This window comes from Chenopodium quinoa, unplaced genomic scaffold (assembly GCF_001683475.1).
Source record: "Chenopodium quinoa cultivar QQ74 unplaced genomic scaffold, ASM168347v1, whole genome shotgun sequence".
Lineage (NCBI taxonomy): Eukaryota > Viridiplantae > Streptophyta > Magnoliopsida > Caryophyllales > Amaranthaceae > Chenopodium > Chenopodium quinoa.
The window spans coordinates 3581079-3597943 of NW_018745413.1; the positions used below are offsets into that span (position 1 = coordinate 3581079).

General features: G+C 33.9%; 1 protein-coding gene across 1 annotated transcript; it reads left to right on the forward strand.

Moving 5' to 3' along the window:
* Window positions 1-9535: 9535 nt before the first annotated feature.
* LOC110713451 (vicilin-like antimicrobial peptides 2-3) lies at window positions 9536-16706 on the forward strand. Its single transcript, XM_021891897.1, has 7 exons — window positions 9536-10154; window positions 14746-15167; window positions 15278-15453; window positions 15549-15629; window positions 15715-15972; window positions 16062-16347; window positions 16429-16706. The coding sequence occupies exons 1-7, from the start codon at window positions 9703-9705 to the stop codon at window positions 16599-16601; spliced, it is 1848 nt and encodes a 615-aa protein (XP_021747589.1). The 5' UTR covers window positions 9536-9702; the 3' UTR covers window positions 16602-16706.
* Window positions 16707-16865: the final 159 nt, after the last annotated feature.

Genomic DNA, 16865 nt, shown 5'->3' on the forward strand with positions numbered 1-16865 from the left:
GATTGTAACCTTGTTTTAACATTTTAATTATGTAATCTTAATGGATTTCAATTTATTTTAAAAGATCATCCTAGTTATAATGTGATATACTTGTGTAAATATGTTATTATTTATATTTTGCAAAGCCAAGGTTATGTGTGACAGTAGCTTATAGATCGTGATATAACATGATTATATGATTTTTACCGATATTCATAATTTTTTTCTTATTGTAGGTTGTCATGGCTGGTGGTGGTCGTCGGAAGCTGGGACATGCCACCCCGAGAGAATTGTTTCCGTCGACAAGCCATGCAAATACGGAAACTTCTCCGGAAGTTACCCCATCTCCTCAGTCATATGTAGATGGTTCTGGGACATCTACTTAGGTTCCTCAGACGCAAGATGGTAACTCTCCTATGGGTGAGGTACCTACCCCCGTTGCGAGAAGGACTTTGCACCCTACAGGGTTATGGTAAGTTATTCATGGTTATCTTAATTTGCATTCCAACTTGAACAATCTTGGTTAGATTTGTATGTAATGACTTCATTTGTTTGCTTATTGGTACTAAGGTTCGATGATAACACCGTCAGCACCTCCATTACAAATATTTTTCAAGCACATTGGCGCAAACCATGGCTTAACTATGAAATGGTTGACGAGGTTACTAAGACCCATTGGTGGAACTCGTTTACGGTATTATAAAACCCCCAAGTTTAGTTTACTCATCTAACTTTGGTGTTTGTTGGTTACTTATTACAATAAATTATTATACATTTTATTTTTCTTGTTTGTAGAAACAATACCTTTGGAATGCTGATCTTGATACCCTTGTGAAGAAGGAGTATGAAAAGAAGGCACATAAGAGGTTGAAAGAGATTACAAACAATGTTTCGGTCAGAAACAAGTCAGTTCCCAGATGGATGGGACAGTGTATGTTTGAGCAAATTATGGCGAAAAAAAAGGATCCGGTTTTTCTGGAGAGGTCACGAAAAGCAAAGAAGAACAGGAGGGGTGGCTCCCTGTCTAATCCAATTGAGCCGTCACACTTCCAAGGTTCTATCACTGCATCAAAGCATGCAAAGAAGATGGTAATACTTAATGGTATATAATGATAATGATAAATTTTAGTAGTTACATACACTAAGCATTTAAGGAGTTATTTGATTTGTGCAGGCTCAGAAAGCCAGTGGAGTGCTTCCAACTGCCCCTGAGGTGTTACTAAAGACACATTTCAAGGAAGTTCTAGGAAAAGGAAAATTTGCGGCTAACAACAGGGCACAACAAATCTCGGTAACACATTTAACTTTGGAAACTAATGAAATTATTTTCTAAGGAAGAAAGCAAAACATAGGCAATTATACTTGTGATTTGAAACTTGAGGCACCTAACTTTGGAAACTAATGTGTTGTTTGAATGACAAACTCTTAGAATATATCAAAAACAAAGAAAATGGGTAAGTTACAAGGCCATTTAAGCCATTTTAGCGTAATTATGAACCTATAGCCTTGTATATGTTTGAAAATGTGTATGTTTTAGCAATTTATGCCTATAAACATGTTTTTTATGCTAAATATGAGTTGTTTGATTGATAAAATCTTAGAATGTAGCATAAACAAAGAAAATGGGTAAGTTAGAAGGCCATTTATGCAATTTTAGCCTAGTCATGAACCTATAGCCTTAAATATGCATGAAAATCTCTATGATTAACAATTTGAACCTATAAACATGTTTTGTATGCTAAATATGAGTTGTTTGAATGAAAAAATCTTAGAATATAATAAAAACAAAGAAAATGGGTAAGTTAGAAGGCCATTTATGCCATTTTAGCCTAGTTATGCCCCTATAGCCTTGTAAATGCTTGAAAATATCTATGATTAACCAATTTGAACCTATAAACATGTTTAATATGCTAAATATGAGTTTTTTTATTGATAAAATCTTAGAATATAGCATATACAAAAAAAATCTGTAAGTTAGAAGGCCATTTATGCCATTTTAGCCTAGTTGTGAACCTATAGCCTTAAATATGCATGAAAATCTCTATGATTAACCAATTTGAACTATAAACATGTTTTGTATGCTAAATATGAGTTTTTTGATATAAAAAATCTTAGAATATAGCAAAAACAAAGAAAATGGGTAAGTTAGAAGGCCATTTATGCCATTTTAGCCTAGTTATGCCCCTATAGCCTTGTAAATGCTTGAAAATGTCTATGATTAACCAATTTGAACCTATAAACATGTTTAATAAATATGAGTTGTTTGATTGATAAAATATTATAATATAGCATAAACAAAGTAAATGGCTAAGTTAGAATGACATTTATGCCATTTTAGCCTAGTCATGAAACTATAGCCATGAATATGCATGAAAATGTGTATGTTTTAGCAATTTGAACCTTAAAACATGTTATTTATGCTAAATATGAGTTTTTTGATTGAAAAATTCTTAGAATATAGCAAAAACAAATAAATTGGGTAAGATAGAATGCCATTTAAGCCATTTTAGCCTAGTTATGACCCTATAGCCTTGTAAATGCTTGAAAATGTGTATGTTTTAGCAATTTGAACCTATAAACATGTTTAATATGTTAAATATGAGTTGTTTGATTGATAAAATCTTAGAATATAGCATAAAAAAGAAAATGGCTAAGTTAGAATGCCATTTATGCCATTTTAGCCTAGTCATGAACTTATAGCCATGAATATGCATGAAAATATGTATGTTTTTGCAATTTGAACCTATAAACATGTTTTATATGCTAAATAAGATTGATAAAATCTTAGAATGTAGCATAAACATAGAAAATGGCTAAGTTAGAATGCCATTTTAGCCTAGTTATTAACCTATAGCCATGAATATGCATGAAAATGTGTATGTTTTAGCAATTTGAACCTATAAACATGTGCTGTATGCTAAATATGAGTTGTTTGATTCACAAAATCCTAGAATATAGCAAAAACAAAGAAAATGGGTAAGTTAGAATGCCATTTAAGCCATTTTAGCCTAGTTATGACCTTATAGCCTTGTAAATGCTTGAAAATGTGTATGTTTTAGCAATAATTTGAACCCATAAACATGTTTAATATGCTAAATATGAGTTTTTTTTATTGATAAAATCATAGAATATAGCATAAAAAAAGAAAATGGGTAAGTTAGAAGGCCATTTTAGCCTAGTCATGAACCTATAACCTTAAATATGCGTGAAAAGCTCTATGATTAACCAATTTGAACCTATAAACATGTTTTGTATGCTAAATATGAGTTTTTTTATTGATAAAATCTTAGAATATATCAAATACAAAGAAAATGGGTAAGTTAGAAGGTCATTTAAGCCATTTTAGCCAAGTTGTGATTCTATAGCCTTGTAAATGCTTGAAAATGTCTATATTTAACCAATTTGAACCTATAAACATGTTTAATATGCTAAATATGAGTTTTTTTATTGATAAAATCTTAGAATATAGCATAAACAAAGAAAATGGGTAAGTTAGAAGGCCATTTATGCCATTTTAGCCTAGTCATGAACCTATAGCCTTGAATATGCATGAAAATCTCTATGATTAACCAATTTGAACCTATAAACATGTTTTGTATGCTAAATATTAGTTGTTTGATTGAGAAAATCTTAGAATATATCAAACACAAAGAAAATGGGTAAGTTAAATGGCCATTTAAGCAATTTTAGCCAAGTTGTGAACCTATAGCCTTGTAAATGCTTGAAAATGTGTACGTTTTAGCAATTTGAACCTATAAACATGTTTAATATGATAAATATGAGTTGTTTGATTTCCATATGCCTACCAAAAGAAGCTTGACGAGTCTTCCACTCAAGAAGGGTCACAATCGGACCCTAACCAGCTATATTGGGAGGTCGTTGGTGGTAGGAAAAAGGGTATAGTGAAGGGCTTAGGTGCAAGTGCTAGTTTGTTTTACAGCTCCTCTTCCGAGAAAGGCTCGCAATCGTACAATCCTTCTATAGCTTTACAGTTGGAGGAACGTGTGCAAGCCGAGGTTGTCGAGCGAATAGAGGAGGCAAAAGTGCAAATGTAGGCACAGATGGAGGACAGTTTGCTACGCAATTGCAGGAGGCATTGATGAAGGAGCGGGAGGAGGCGGCAATTGAGATTAATCGAATGATGAGACAATGTTGCAGAACTTGTTCTCTAACTGTTCAGGTGGTCCTCCATTTCAGCTTCGTAGGAAAATGACCCGGACATGAGTGGTGGTGGGATTAGTCACCAGACTCCGGTGTCGTAGTTTTTGTTCATAAAGATCTTAGATTAGTATTGTTGATATAGGCCTTAGTATTTTTTGGGGGGAATATAGGCCTTAGGGTTTTTTTTTGGGAATATAGGCCTTAGGTCTTTTGGGGGGGGGGGATATAGGCCATTTCGTTATTTTTTGGGGGAATATAGGCCTTAAATTGGTATTATATTGTCACATGCTGGCCTTATCTATTTTTTGAATGAACATAGGCCATTAATTATTCATATAGGCCTAACTTAGTTTTTAAGTTAAGCTTATAAAACTATTACTAACTAATTACTATTATTATTAACTTGAACATTGTTATTGTATGTATTGTTCGAAGTTGGACTTTTTAATTATTAATATTATTGTTTATATGAATTATGCATTTTATTTTTATTTTATATTAATTTTAAAATTAGTTCATATGATAACAGGTTATAGGTTCAGGTTAGGATGGCATCGATAATACAAATTGTAATTATATGAAAATTACATTATTGTCATATCATATTTGCGACCGTCTATACCTGTCGCAGATTTAATAAATTCTCTGAGAAATTGCGACCGTTTTGCTGCCTGTCGTAATTTTCTAAAAACTACGACCGCCAGTTGCCCAGTCGTAGTTCCCAAGATTTTGCGATTGTCTTAGGTAGGGGTGAAAGTTCGGTTTGCGGTTTGGATTATAGCCAAAACCGAATCCAATCCGAATCAATTCGGTTTCGTAAATCTCAATTCGAATCCAAACCGAATTAAGATTCGATCCAATCTATAGGCTAGTTCGAAAGGCGCCTACGTTAAGCATGTGTGAATATGCTTGGCACTCATAGGAAGTGGGAATTGACATATACGATTAGGGACAAGGAAATTAGGGAGCCACCAACAAGTTTTTAAGGAACTTGTAAACCGTTCACGGATCATAAAAGGCAACCACGAATAAGGGACGACGATAGGCAACAACGATTGACCCGTGAAGGTTACACCCCATTCATAATCCATGAGATTACTAACTCCATATGGTTCGGAACCGCGAAAGGAGGATCGGGGATGATGGTACGAAGTGAATCATGGAGTCACATTCGCCCGTATTGGCCTCTACTCGATTCTTATAGTGGAAAGTGATTCCTGCAATCTCAAAGGCATGCAAACAAAATATTCAATTTGCTCCAAACTATTATTAGGCTAAATTGGTTAAATATTAATGCAACACATAATTCTAAAATATTTGTGATCACTTGAATTAAATAACAAGATTAAAATGGAACCTAAACCGGTTGTCCAAATTATCTTATTAGGCGTTATTTTCAATTACATATTCCCTTTAAACATGCAAAATGGTGATCATAATAATAATAGAATAAACATTAATATTGGAAGCAATTTAACAATAATAGCGTTAGTCAAATCAAATATAAAATAACCCTAATCATGATACTAGCAATAAGAAAATAAAATAAGAGTAATTAAATCAACTAATTACTCACATTCCGCGCGTTCCTTTAATTGCTACATCATGAATAAATTTTTAGTAACCTCAAAAAAAATATGAAAGAAATTGAAACAATTAAATTAAAAGTAGAGTTGATTTGGTCCAACCCTCAGTTAATTATACCTTTCACGCCTTGGTTTAAGGACGGAACCTCGGGTTAAGTATAGACTCCTTGGAGCGCTTAGGGGAATTATTATGGAAGAATAAGGAGGCTAGAAATTAGTTTAAAGAGGGAGAAGAGAATGATTTTTGGTGTAAGGTGAGAGAGAATGATTATTGGTGCCCCGAACTGTAGAAATGAGGGTCTTATTTATAGGGAAATTGAGTAGAGGGAACACGCGGAACCCTAAAAAGATAAAAACCCTAAAAAATAACACCGTGTCACGGAAAAGAGAACCGTGATATGGTGCCATGCACCGTCAGACGGGGGAAGATCTCGTGACACGGGGGAAAACTAAATGACGCGGGAAATAATTAGATTAAGGGAAGTGAAAACGCGTTTAGGGATTATGCGAGAAAACACGGAGCAATTCTGTGTCACGGGATGTGCACCGTTACACGCGAAGAAATGTCGTGACACGGAATTTTCCACTGTGGCACAGTGCAGTATGCCGTGTCACGGTGTAAAAAGTACGTGGAAATTACACGGAATATCCCCGTGTCACGGAATGGGCACCGTGACACGAGAAATTGCACCGTGACACGGTGCAAAATCTCGTGACACGGTGGATTAAATGTGCATAATTACACTAAAAGGGCACCGTGTCACGGGAATAAGCCCCGTGACACGTCAGCATTTGCCGCGTCGCGGCATTTTAGCTGTTGCGCGGTAATTTCAGTTTTTTACCCGTTTTTAAAATAATCATAAATTTTGATCCGTAGCTAGGAATAAGGAATATAATATATCATTGAAAATATTATCAAGTTTACTTTACAATAAAATTTGAATTAGGTCAAAATGATTTTTAGATTTTAAGATATGGCCGTTTTAGTGGAAGGGTGTCGGTTTTGGGCTGAGTTTAGTGTTTTGCTCATATCTTTTTCGTTATATCTCGGAATTGGGCTTATGATATATGGTTGGAAATATTATTTCAAGGCCTATTCAAAAAAATTATAATTGGATCAAAATTAAATATCCATAAAATCAGTTTCTCTCGGTTTTGCGATGTGGACACGAAAAGTGGAAAATAGGTTATGGTTTAGGGAAATGAGCTAGAAATTGGATTGGTTCATGAAATATATTGGATAGAACATGGATTTAAGCACTCCAAAGATTAAATACTCAACCCGACCAATAATGGCGGTGAAAGGTGTTCATCAACGGGTTTGGTTTTGGGGAGACATTTTTAGGTGTCTACACAATCCAATCCAAACTAAATTAATTCGGTTTTTCAAATTAGAATCCAATCCAAACCAAAATTTGTTCCCTTATTTTGCAACATTCAAATCCGAAACTCGAACTTCACCCTGAAAATTCCTAAAATCATTTCTTGTTAACTACATTCTTTGTGAGAGAGTAAGATATTGAGAAAGGAGAATTGAGAATTAGGTTCTTTTTTTAAGTTTATATATGAAAGGGGAAAGTGGTTGGATACTTTGAAAAAGAAAATGGGCTGAAAGTATTGGGTTGAAATTCGGTTTGTAATTCGATTTTTGGTTTTTTAAAACCCCAAACCGAATCCAATCCGTAATCCATATTTTATAATTTTTCCAATCTGAAGAATTACAAATTCGGTATGGTTTTCGGTTCGGTTCGGTTTTAATCCGAATTACTTTCACCCCTAGTCTTAGGCGGTCGTAATTTTTTGAAAATTGCGACCGCCAGGACCTGTCGCAGTTCTTAGATTTTTGCGACCGTCTTAGGCGGTTGCAATTTTCATCAATTGCGACCGCTCAGCCTGTCGCAAATAACTAATTACGCCAGCTTCAAAAACGGTTGTTGAAAATAAGAGAAACGGTCGCAATTTGATCAGCGACCGCCAAGTGGACGCAAATTTTTGTTTTGCGACCAACAAAATAACGACTAAGCCTTTGTGACCAGTGACGGTCGCAATTTCTCATTGCGATCGTTTTCCTCATATTTTGCGACCGGCACTGGCGGTCGTAATTCACTGGTTTTTTAGTAGTGTAGGAAATTTCCTATATATGGCTTTAAGCCATCAGAAATCAATCATCAAACTCCGTGGGCCTAATATTTATAGGAAAATCCACCGAAAACTTTATTTCCGACGGTTGTTCCATCAAAAAAAGTTGGATTTTCCAACAAAGGTATTTCGACAGACATTTTCCAATGGAAAACTGTCGGAAATGAAGTTTCCGATGGATTTTGATGGATTTTCGATGGAAAAAAAAAACCTATCGGAAATAAGCTTCTTTCTTGTACTGAGTAAGGTTGATGATGAAGTGAAGTGGTCGTGCTTAATAGTTTCATTCTTAAACATGAGTATTTTTTCCTCACGAGAATGCTTTAAGAGATTCAAAATGTCATAAGTATTTATTTCATTGAAGCCATTAGTACTTTTTCCTCAAACAAGTGTATTTTAAGTTTATTTGTTTGAGACCTAGTTTCTTTTGATGTTGTCTGATCGAACATCAACCGTAAAAGGGGATTATAAAACACTCAGACAAATATGTCTCGTAAAGTAAGGTTCTGTTCTCATTGACTGAACTCAGCTGAACTAAATTGAACTGAATTGAACTTATTAGAGCGGAACTGAACTAAACTGAACTTATTAGAGTTGAACTGAACTGAACTGAAATGAATATTTTATAAGAGAAGGAAATTAGGAGTCGAACTGAACTGAACTGAACTTATTAGAGCTAAACTGAACTCATTAGAGTTGAAGTGAACTAAACTAAAAGTAATCGTATAAGAATAGGCCCTAAGTGAAGCTTAGTAACAATAATAGAAATGACTTTCAATTAAAGATGGGATATATGTCTTTTTGCTAACAAGGCCTCTCGAAGAAGGAACGGTGAAAAATGCATGGTCGTGCTCGATGAATGGAATATGGTATAATCATATGTCATACTTGAATTGACAGTTAAATTTATGAATTCGAGAAACACTCTTGAGCGCAATAAGGATGACGACTAATCTTTCCTTATAGTTCAAGAAGAAGCATTAATTGATATAGGAAAGAGCAACGCACAAAACGCACACTTGTTTGGAAGGACAAGTGGGAGATTGAAGGAGTAGTGTCCTTCGAACAAGCCTATTATTCCAATAGATGGTTTTGATTAATTACGGACACAATTTAGTAAATAAAATTAAAAAAAAATTAAAAAAAAAAACCTCGAGCGACATTTCATTTTATTATTTTCCGACGAACTCCTTAAAATTATTAGTTTTTGTGTTTATTTTTAATTTATTTTCCTATTTAAACTATCCAATTAATTTTATATGTTTTATTGTACTAAATCTGAAATTACAAATTTTATTTTAACTTTCAATTTTAATGTCCTTAACAAGGGATTGGAAACTTATTGTCGATGAAAAGATTTTTTTTTTTACCAAATTGTCGCTAAGTTTTTTTACTACCTCCTATAAGTTATGTGCAACGATTAGAAATTTTCCCTCTGTGTTTTATGTCAATTCGTTGCACATAACATGTAACGAAAATAGTATTTTTTATTTTTTTTTACTAATTCAGTCAATTGGCCTCCCACATTAAGATACATAAAGGAAAAAAAAAACATGACAAGCACCCAAACGTATATAGCATGTTCATAACGTGGCATAAACTCTTCAATTCTTAGACACACCCGTCATCATGCATGCTTAGCTTCCTATGAAAATGCTAGTTAAATTGCCACTATACGTCAAATTTACAATAACAGGAAACATATCCACAAATCTGAAGACTATCTTGTATTAAGTCTTATCTCATTTCTTCAATTTCATTCTATAAAAAGTACTTTTCTCTGTGAAAAAAAAAACCCATCAAAAACTAAACGCTAAACTATCATAGAGCCGCTAAGATGAAGCTGCAAACTAACATTTCATTAGCAATTTTACTTGCTTTTTCAGTCCTACTTGCATTCGCTTCCGTCTCAAAGGCCTCCGACGAGCTAAGCCGGGACCCGACGAGAGCCGTGAGGCGGTGCGAGCAGCAGTGCAAACGGCAAGAGCCGTATTTCGAAGAGCACCTATGCAGGCAAAGATGCCAGCAGGATAGGGTGGAGATAGAAGGAAATGCCGGAATTACGGCAAATGAAAGAGATGTAGAAAGGGAGTATGAACGATGTCAAGAAGAGTGTCGTGCTCGTGGGTCGGGTAAGAAGCAGTGGCAATGCCAAACGAGGTGTCATGATGATTATGAGGCTGCTTTGAAGAGAGAAAGGGAAAGGGAACGGGAAAGAGAACCGGAGGATGAACGTCCGGAACGAGAGCCGGAGCATGATCGCCATGGAGGGAAAGGAGATCATGAACGGTATGAACAATTCCATCATTTTTATTTTTCTTGCTTTTGATTTACTAGAATTTAAATTCCTCCCATTTAGAAACACTTCTATGTTTACAGTATTACATACCGAGGAATGTATTCACCATATACTCCCTCCGTCTTATAATATAATTCATGTTTGTGTTTTATCTCGATATTTAAGAAGGAGGAGAAAGTGAATGAAATACATTAATAAAATTTAAAAGTATAATTATAGACAAAAGTTAGGGAGAGAAAGTGGAAAAAAGTACAAGGAAATTTAAGGTTAAATTAAGAAGTATAATAAATAAAGTCAAAAAAGTAAGAGTATAATGGTCTTTACCTACTATCCAGAATAAAAACAGGAACAATAATTTGAATCTCCAAAATAGGAAAACATGAACTATATTATGAGACAGAAAGAGTAACCGAATAAGTATTTATCAGTTTAGCTTACACACTAACTTCTCAATGTGTAACTCTGACCAATATCATATTTAATTATCTATTAGCAAAATTAAATAAAAGTTGATACTATGGACATATATTTATATACATACCTACTGATCAAGCATATTATAATAACATTTACTTCCTCCGTGTTTTAATAAGTGTACAGTTTTGGGCAATTTAATTGACTTAAATAAAATAAGAGGTGAGTAGGGTAGTTTGAGTATTAAAAAATTGTAAAAGAAAGTGAGTGGGTTGATACTTTACTGAAAAGTAATGAATGTGAGACGAAATTTTTAATAAAAAAAAATAAGTAGTAGTATCTTTGGGTGGGAACCATGAGAGAAGAGAGATATAATATTTAAAGGTACCTTTTTGCAAAAAAAAATGAAGTGTAACACATTAAAACAAGCCGACTTTAGTAAGTTTAACACTTACTAAAATACGGAAGGAGTATCCTTTGTATAATAGTTTAAAAATAAGTCAAAGTTGATATTTTAATAGTAAATAAAATTCAAATTGATACACTTATTGGACATGGGGAGAATACTAGCTATACATGTCTAGTGATGGTGGTTTTTTGTTAAAGAAATGTTTCTCTACATTAAGTACTATTAAATTCGTTTCAGTTCATAATATTCATATAACATATTTTAATTTTATACTTTTTATTTATTGGTACTTATACAATCCAAAAAAATATTGATAATTATACATATGTATCGGGAAAATTAAAAAAAAAATGTGTTCCATAAAAAAAACAAGGATAAAATAAAGATTTTTTTAGAAAATAACACCACAAAAAACACAAAATTTGATTATAACACCACTAAAACAAAAAACAAAATTTTTTATTATAACACCACAAAGAACTCACAAATTTGATTTCACCACCATTTAACGGATTTTTGGATGAAATCCGTTAGTGGGACCCACCACGTACATGTGTCAATAATCCTAGCCGGCCTAACCACCACCACCGGCAATCCTGACAACCACCAGCAGTGACCCCAATCCTCATCCCATCCCCACCACCAGAATCTCCAACGCCCGATCGCAAGTCGTCCCTGAAACACACCAGCCCCAACCACCACCGCAAAATTGGTGCTATAACCCATGGAAGCTGAAAACTAACAATTGAAAACCACCGAAATTGATCATGGAAACCGACGACGAAGGGAACCCTTCACCCTCAAACGGTCGAAATCGACCATGAAAACTCAAAAAGGGTCAATTTCCATGGCCGATTTGGTCGTTTCAAGGGTGGAGGAAAGGGGGGTTTTCGCAGTGGACAGCGCTAGGTTGGTCTTTGCGGTGGCTTTGCAGTGGTTTGAAGGGCTTGGGGTGGTTTTCGGGGAGGGGGAAGGGGTAAGCGGTGGAGTAGGCGGCTATAATAAAAGTTTTTGTTTGGTGGTGTTAGTATCAAAATTTGTGTTTTTTTGTGGTGTTATTTTCTAAATATACATATATATATACATATATATATATATACATATATATATATACATATATATATATATACATATATATATATATACATATATATATATATACATATATATATATATATATATATATATATATATTATACTAGTCTAATTAAAAAAAGAAAACATAATTAAGAACATTGGTAAGTCTTATATGTGGCTAGCCACATGGTGTGGCCACATTGGTTTGTAAGAGTAATCTTTATTATTTATATGTATGAGCTAGTAACTTCATTTTTTTTATAAGAGCAATCCTATATTGTCTATAAAAGTAACCCCAAAGTAACCCCTATTCTTTTGTTTTAAAAAAAATAAAAGAATAATTCCACATATTTAGAAGAGTAACACTTTTTTCTCATTTAAGTAACCTACATACGTTATGGTAACTCCATTTTCTCATCACCGTTACCCCTATTTTACTTAATTAATTGTCTTATATGTGATTCTGTGAAGTGGTCACACCATATGGCTAGCCACGTATAAGAATTTGTAAAGAACATTTATATGCGATGTAGACTTTCTATTACGTCATATCATACATTCAACTTCTTATTATGTACTCCATGTTGTTTCAACTTTTTTTTTGGACAAAAAAGTCAAAACATCACTGGACCTCTTAGAAGAAATTAAAGATCATCTTTTAACCATTAAGGCCAATTATCAATTTTGCGATTTTGCATACTAAAAAAATACTATACAAAAGCATTGAAACACACAAGGAGCAGTTGCAAAACTACAAAAATAGTAACCTAGGCAGGGCTACGCACTAGCTTCTCTCTAAAAGTTATTCATGTTTGACATTACAAATTTGTCTATGCTTACTTTGAGAACATTAATTGATACATTTAACAATGGTTACAACGAAGTACGTGTTTTGGAACATTTAATTTTTTGATTTATTTTGATTTTACAATTTTGATCTTTCGTATCTTTGAATATATCTATACTAGCTATACATACTATAAGGCGTTCCTGTTAAAGGAATGGTGCCACATGGCACTCTCCAACATATATAACACCATGTCACTATGTCAATCACTATTCAAAGTATATGCGATAATAAGCTTTCCTTGCAACTTCATTTTACAAAATAAATAAATTATGATTCGAAACCGCAATCTCTAACCAACAAATATACACGCACTTACCATCTCAATCAATTTTTATTAGTGTTTTAAATTTCACGTAATTAACATTATATATTCCTTTCAAATTAGAGGTTATTTAATTTATTTATTTTACAAGATTAGAAAATAAATACATAAGGTAAAAAAAAAACCGTAACATTTGAGACAACGTCTAGATCATACACTAGCTATAAAACTGTTGAACATAATTATCAAATTAAAAAAAGTACAATGTACAAACTAGTAATCCAGAGCACTGGACACACACTAGTATTCACATATCTCAAAAGGTACAACATTTAATTAGTGTACAACAATGTGGAACAAATCCATACGAGTACTTTATAAAAAGTGTACAAGAGTACTCTTATGAATAGTGTGCTACCAATTGTGCCCTTTAAAATGTGTATTTATATACACACCTTCATTAATATGTACAATTTTTTTTAATCAATAGTATTTGGACAATTATACCCTCAAAAATATTTATTTACTCTTTTAACCTCATTAATGATAATTATACCCTCATTAATTATACTCTTTTAAATGTTTTTTTTTAAATAGTGTGTGGATAAGTGGTATCCCTAAACATATTTGCTTACATATTTTCTCACAATATTACTGTTAATACCTAAATTTGGATGTAATGCTAAATCAGAAGAATTTAGGATATGGCTAGGCGGCTAGCTATCGCGTGAGGCGTGTGCTGCCCTAGTATTTAAAAATGATTAAAGTATGTATTTTGATCTATTTTGGAAATAGTATACTTTGTTTTCTTTTATCTTTTCATTTTCTCTTACTTTATATATATATATATATATATATATATATATATATATATATATATATATATATATATATATCTACACTTGTAATTGGTCAAAGTAATGAATTGGGAAGTTTGCCCGTCAAAATGGAGCACTATTGGAGCATACTGTAACCTGAAAATGGTATAATTTGAAAATTTAATGTAGCATGCCAATTTAATCACACCTCACAGTAGCTAATCATTAAAGCCATGCATGAAATACATTTTCGTATGTATGTGTTATTTTTATTGATTAGTTTTTTTTTTTTTTTTTTTTTTTTTTTTTTAATGTTACAAAGTTGCATTTACATGCTTTGCTATCTCAAAACTTGAGTACCTTTTAACTTACAAGATTTTAAAAGTGTGTATTACCTTTTTTCATACTGAATAATTGTCATACCCAACTCGATGATTATGTTGCTAACTCTTTACAAACACTGATGGTGAAAAAATTCATGTGAGTGTTACTGCAATGGATTTTATAACCTCTAATCTTCGGCATAATGAAAACTATCCAAATAATGAAAGGTTTATATCAATGAAAGACTTATGTCATTGTTCTCTGTTTCTTTGATTTTATATGAATAATGTGCTTTGCATAATTGACATCTAATAAACATCAGGTTGTTGATCCAGCCCCGCTTATATAGATTATATAATCTCGTATTTTGCTTGTACAAAGGATTGCAAAGACTATGTTTAATTTGCTTGAACTCATGGATGGATAGGCACCCACGAGAACATGATTACACACATTGTCTGAAAAAGTGTGAGGACAGGCAGGAAGGGTTTCCACGACAAAGGCAATGCAAATTGCGTTGTGAAGAAAAATTCGATCAACGTAGGGGAGGGCACAAGCGTCGAGAGGGTGAACGAGGCCATCGAAAAGGATTAAATAGCCTCGACAACCACAGCAACAATAACAAAAAAGCCAAAGGGAGTGATAACCCTTACTACTTTGACTCTCAGAGCTTTGAGTCTTGCTATGCAACTGGAGAAGGACACATGAAGGTACTCCAAAGATTCTCAGAGAAGTCAGACCTCCTCCTCGGCATTGACAAATTCAGGGTTGGCTTCTACGAGGCGAATCCCAACACTTTCATGCTTCCTCACCATTGGGATGCTGACTCGGTTCTATTCATCATTAAAGGTATATACTTAATTAATTTCCTTGCAACAAAATTTTATAATCTATGGCTGATTTATTTTGTAATTCCTGTCTAAACTTTTACATGCTTATTGATTTGGCTGAAATTATAGGAAAGGCCACTGTGACATTTTTGAAGCAAAAGAACCGCGAGACCTTTAATCTTGAACATGGGGATGTGCTGATGATTCCTGCAGGCACCACAGCGTACTTAACTAGTACACATAAATCTGAGAAGCTGCAAATAGCTGAGCTGTTACGCCCTGTTAATACTCCTGGTCGTTATCAGGTACATAGTAAACGTGTTTTGTATCGCTGCTACATTTAGATTTATTCGAATATATGGTGAGGTATGTAATTAATAAATAAATCCTTTAAATGCAGCAATTTTTTGGTATCGGTGGTGAAGAGTCCAAATCGTTCTTCAACAGCTTCAGTACAGAAATCCTCCAAGCCGCTATGAATGTTTGTTCTTTACCATTAAGTATCATCTATTTTTATTTTATTTTTTACCTAAATTAAAACTTTAATGGTTCAACTTTGTGGCTAGATACCAAGGGACCAGCTTGGGCAGCTGTTAAAACAACATAAGAAAGGTACAATCGTCAAAGCCAGTCAAGAGCAAGTGAGAGCGTTGGCTCATGGGATGCCTAGACGACAATTTGGAGCATCCAAAGGCCCATTCAGTTTGTTAGATGGACGTCCACAAATGTCCAATGAACATGGGGAGTTCTATGAAGTTACTCCAAATGATTATCAACTACTCGAAGATCTTGATGTCTCGGTTGCTTATTGTGACATCAAACAGGTAAAAATATATGTACTTGCAGATTGATGTTGTTGATGTTTATTACTCAAATAATAATGAGCTAACTCTAAGCTTATTTGATTTACTAGGGATCAATGATGGCACGACACTATAATTCTCGAACAACATTCATTGTGCTAGTGGAGGAAGGGAGTGGATATTTTGAAATTGCACGCCCTCACTCAGATAATGAAAGTAATAAGAAACAAGGTAGCAGCCAGAGGTATGAGAAAGTCAGATCCCCCTTGTCTAAGGGCGATGTATTCGTTGTTCCTGCTGGCCACCCTCTTGCTTTAGTTGCATCAGAGAATGAGAGCCTTAGAACCATTGGGTTTGGTATTAATGCCCAAGACAACCAAAGAAACTTCCTTGCAGGTAAACTGGTTATAACCTAATTGATAAGAATGATGTAGGTTCATGTGTGTTTAATGTTATACTTGTATTTTATTCGAGCAGGGCAGGACAATATAATAAATCAATTAGATGAAGAGGCGATGGAGTTATCTTTCAATATGCCAGCAAGAGAGGTAGAAGAGATGTTTCAGAAACAGCAGAAATCTTACTTCATGACAGGGCCTAAACGACAGCAGAATGCCCTGATCTCACTTTTGGAGTTTGCCGGCCTCTAAAGCATGGTCAACATAAGAATGTGAAAAATGTACAATAAGTAGTGTGAATGTTTAACTTCCCTACTGTTAAATAAATAATAATGTATCGATATTACTGGTTACATATGCTTGTCTTCCCATGTTTCCGAGGTTTTTTACCGCAGAGTCAAACTTGAGTTTTAATTTTAACTAAATGTTGTTATATTCTACTGATGCAAAATTTTATTTACCACAAGAAGACTAGCAATAAGGCATGTTTGGTATTCGTTTTTTTAGTAGTGGTCA

Bases quoted from the DNA above. Each gene is read 5' to 3' on its own strand.
- LOC110713451 (XM_021891897.1), top strand. From the start codon at position 9,703: ATGAAGCTGCAAACTAACATTTCATTAGCAATTTTACTTGCTTTTTCA. The intron at 15,973-16,061 runs GTAAAAATATAT...TTGATTTACTAG, and splicing joins CTTATTGTGACATCAAACAG to GGATCAATGATGGCACGACA. The intron at 16,348-16,428 runs GTAAACTGGTTA...TTATTCGAGCAG, and splicing joins CCAAAGAAACTTCCTTGCAG to GGCAGGACAATATAATAAAT.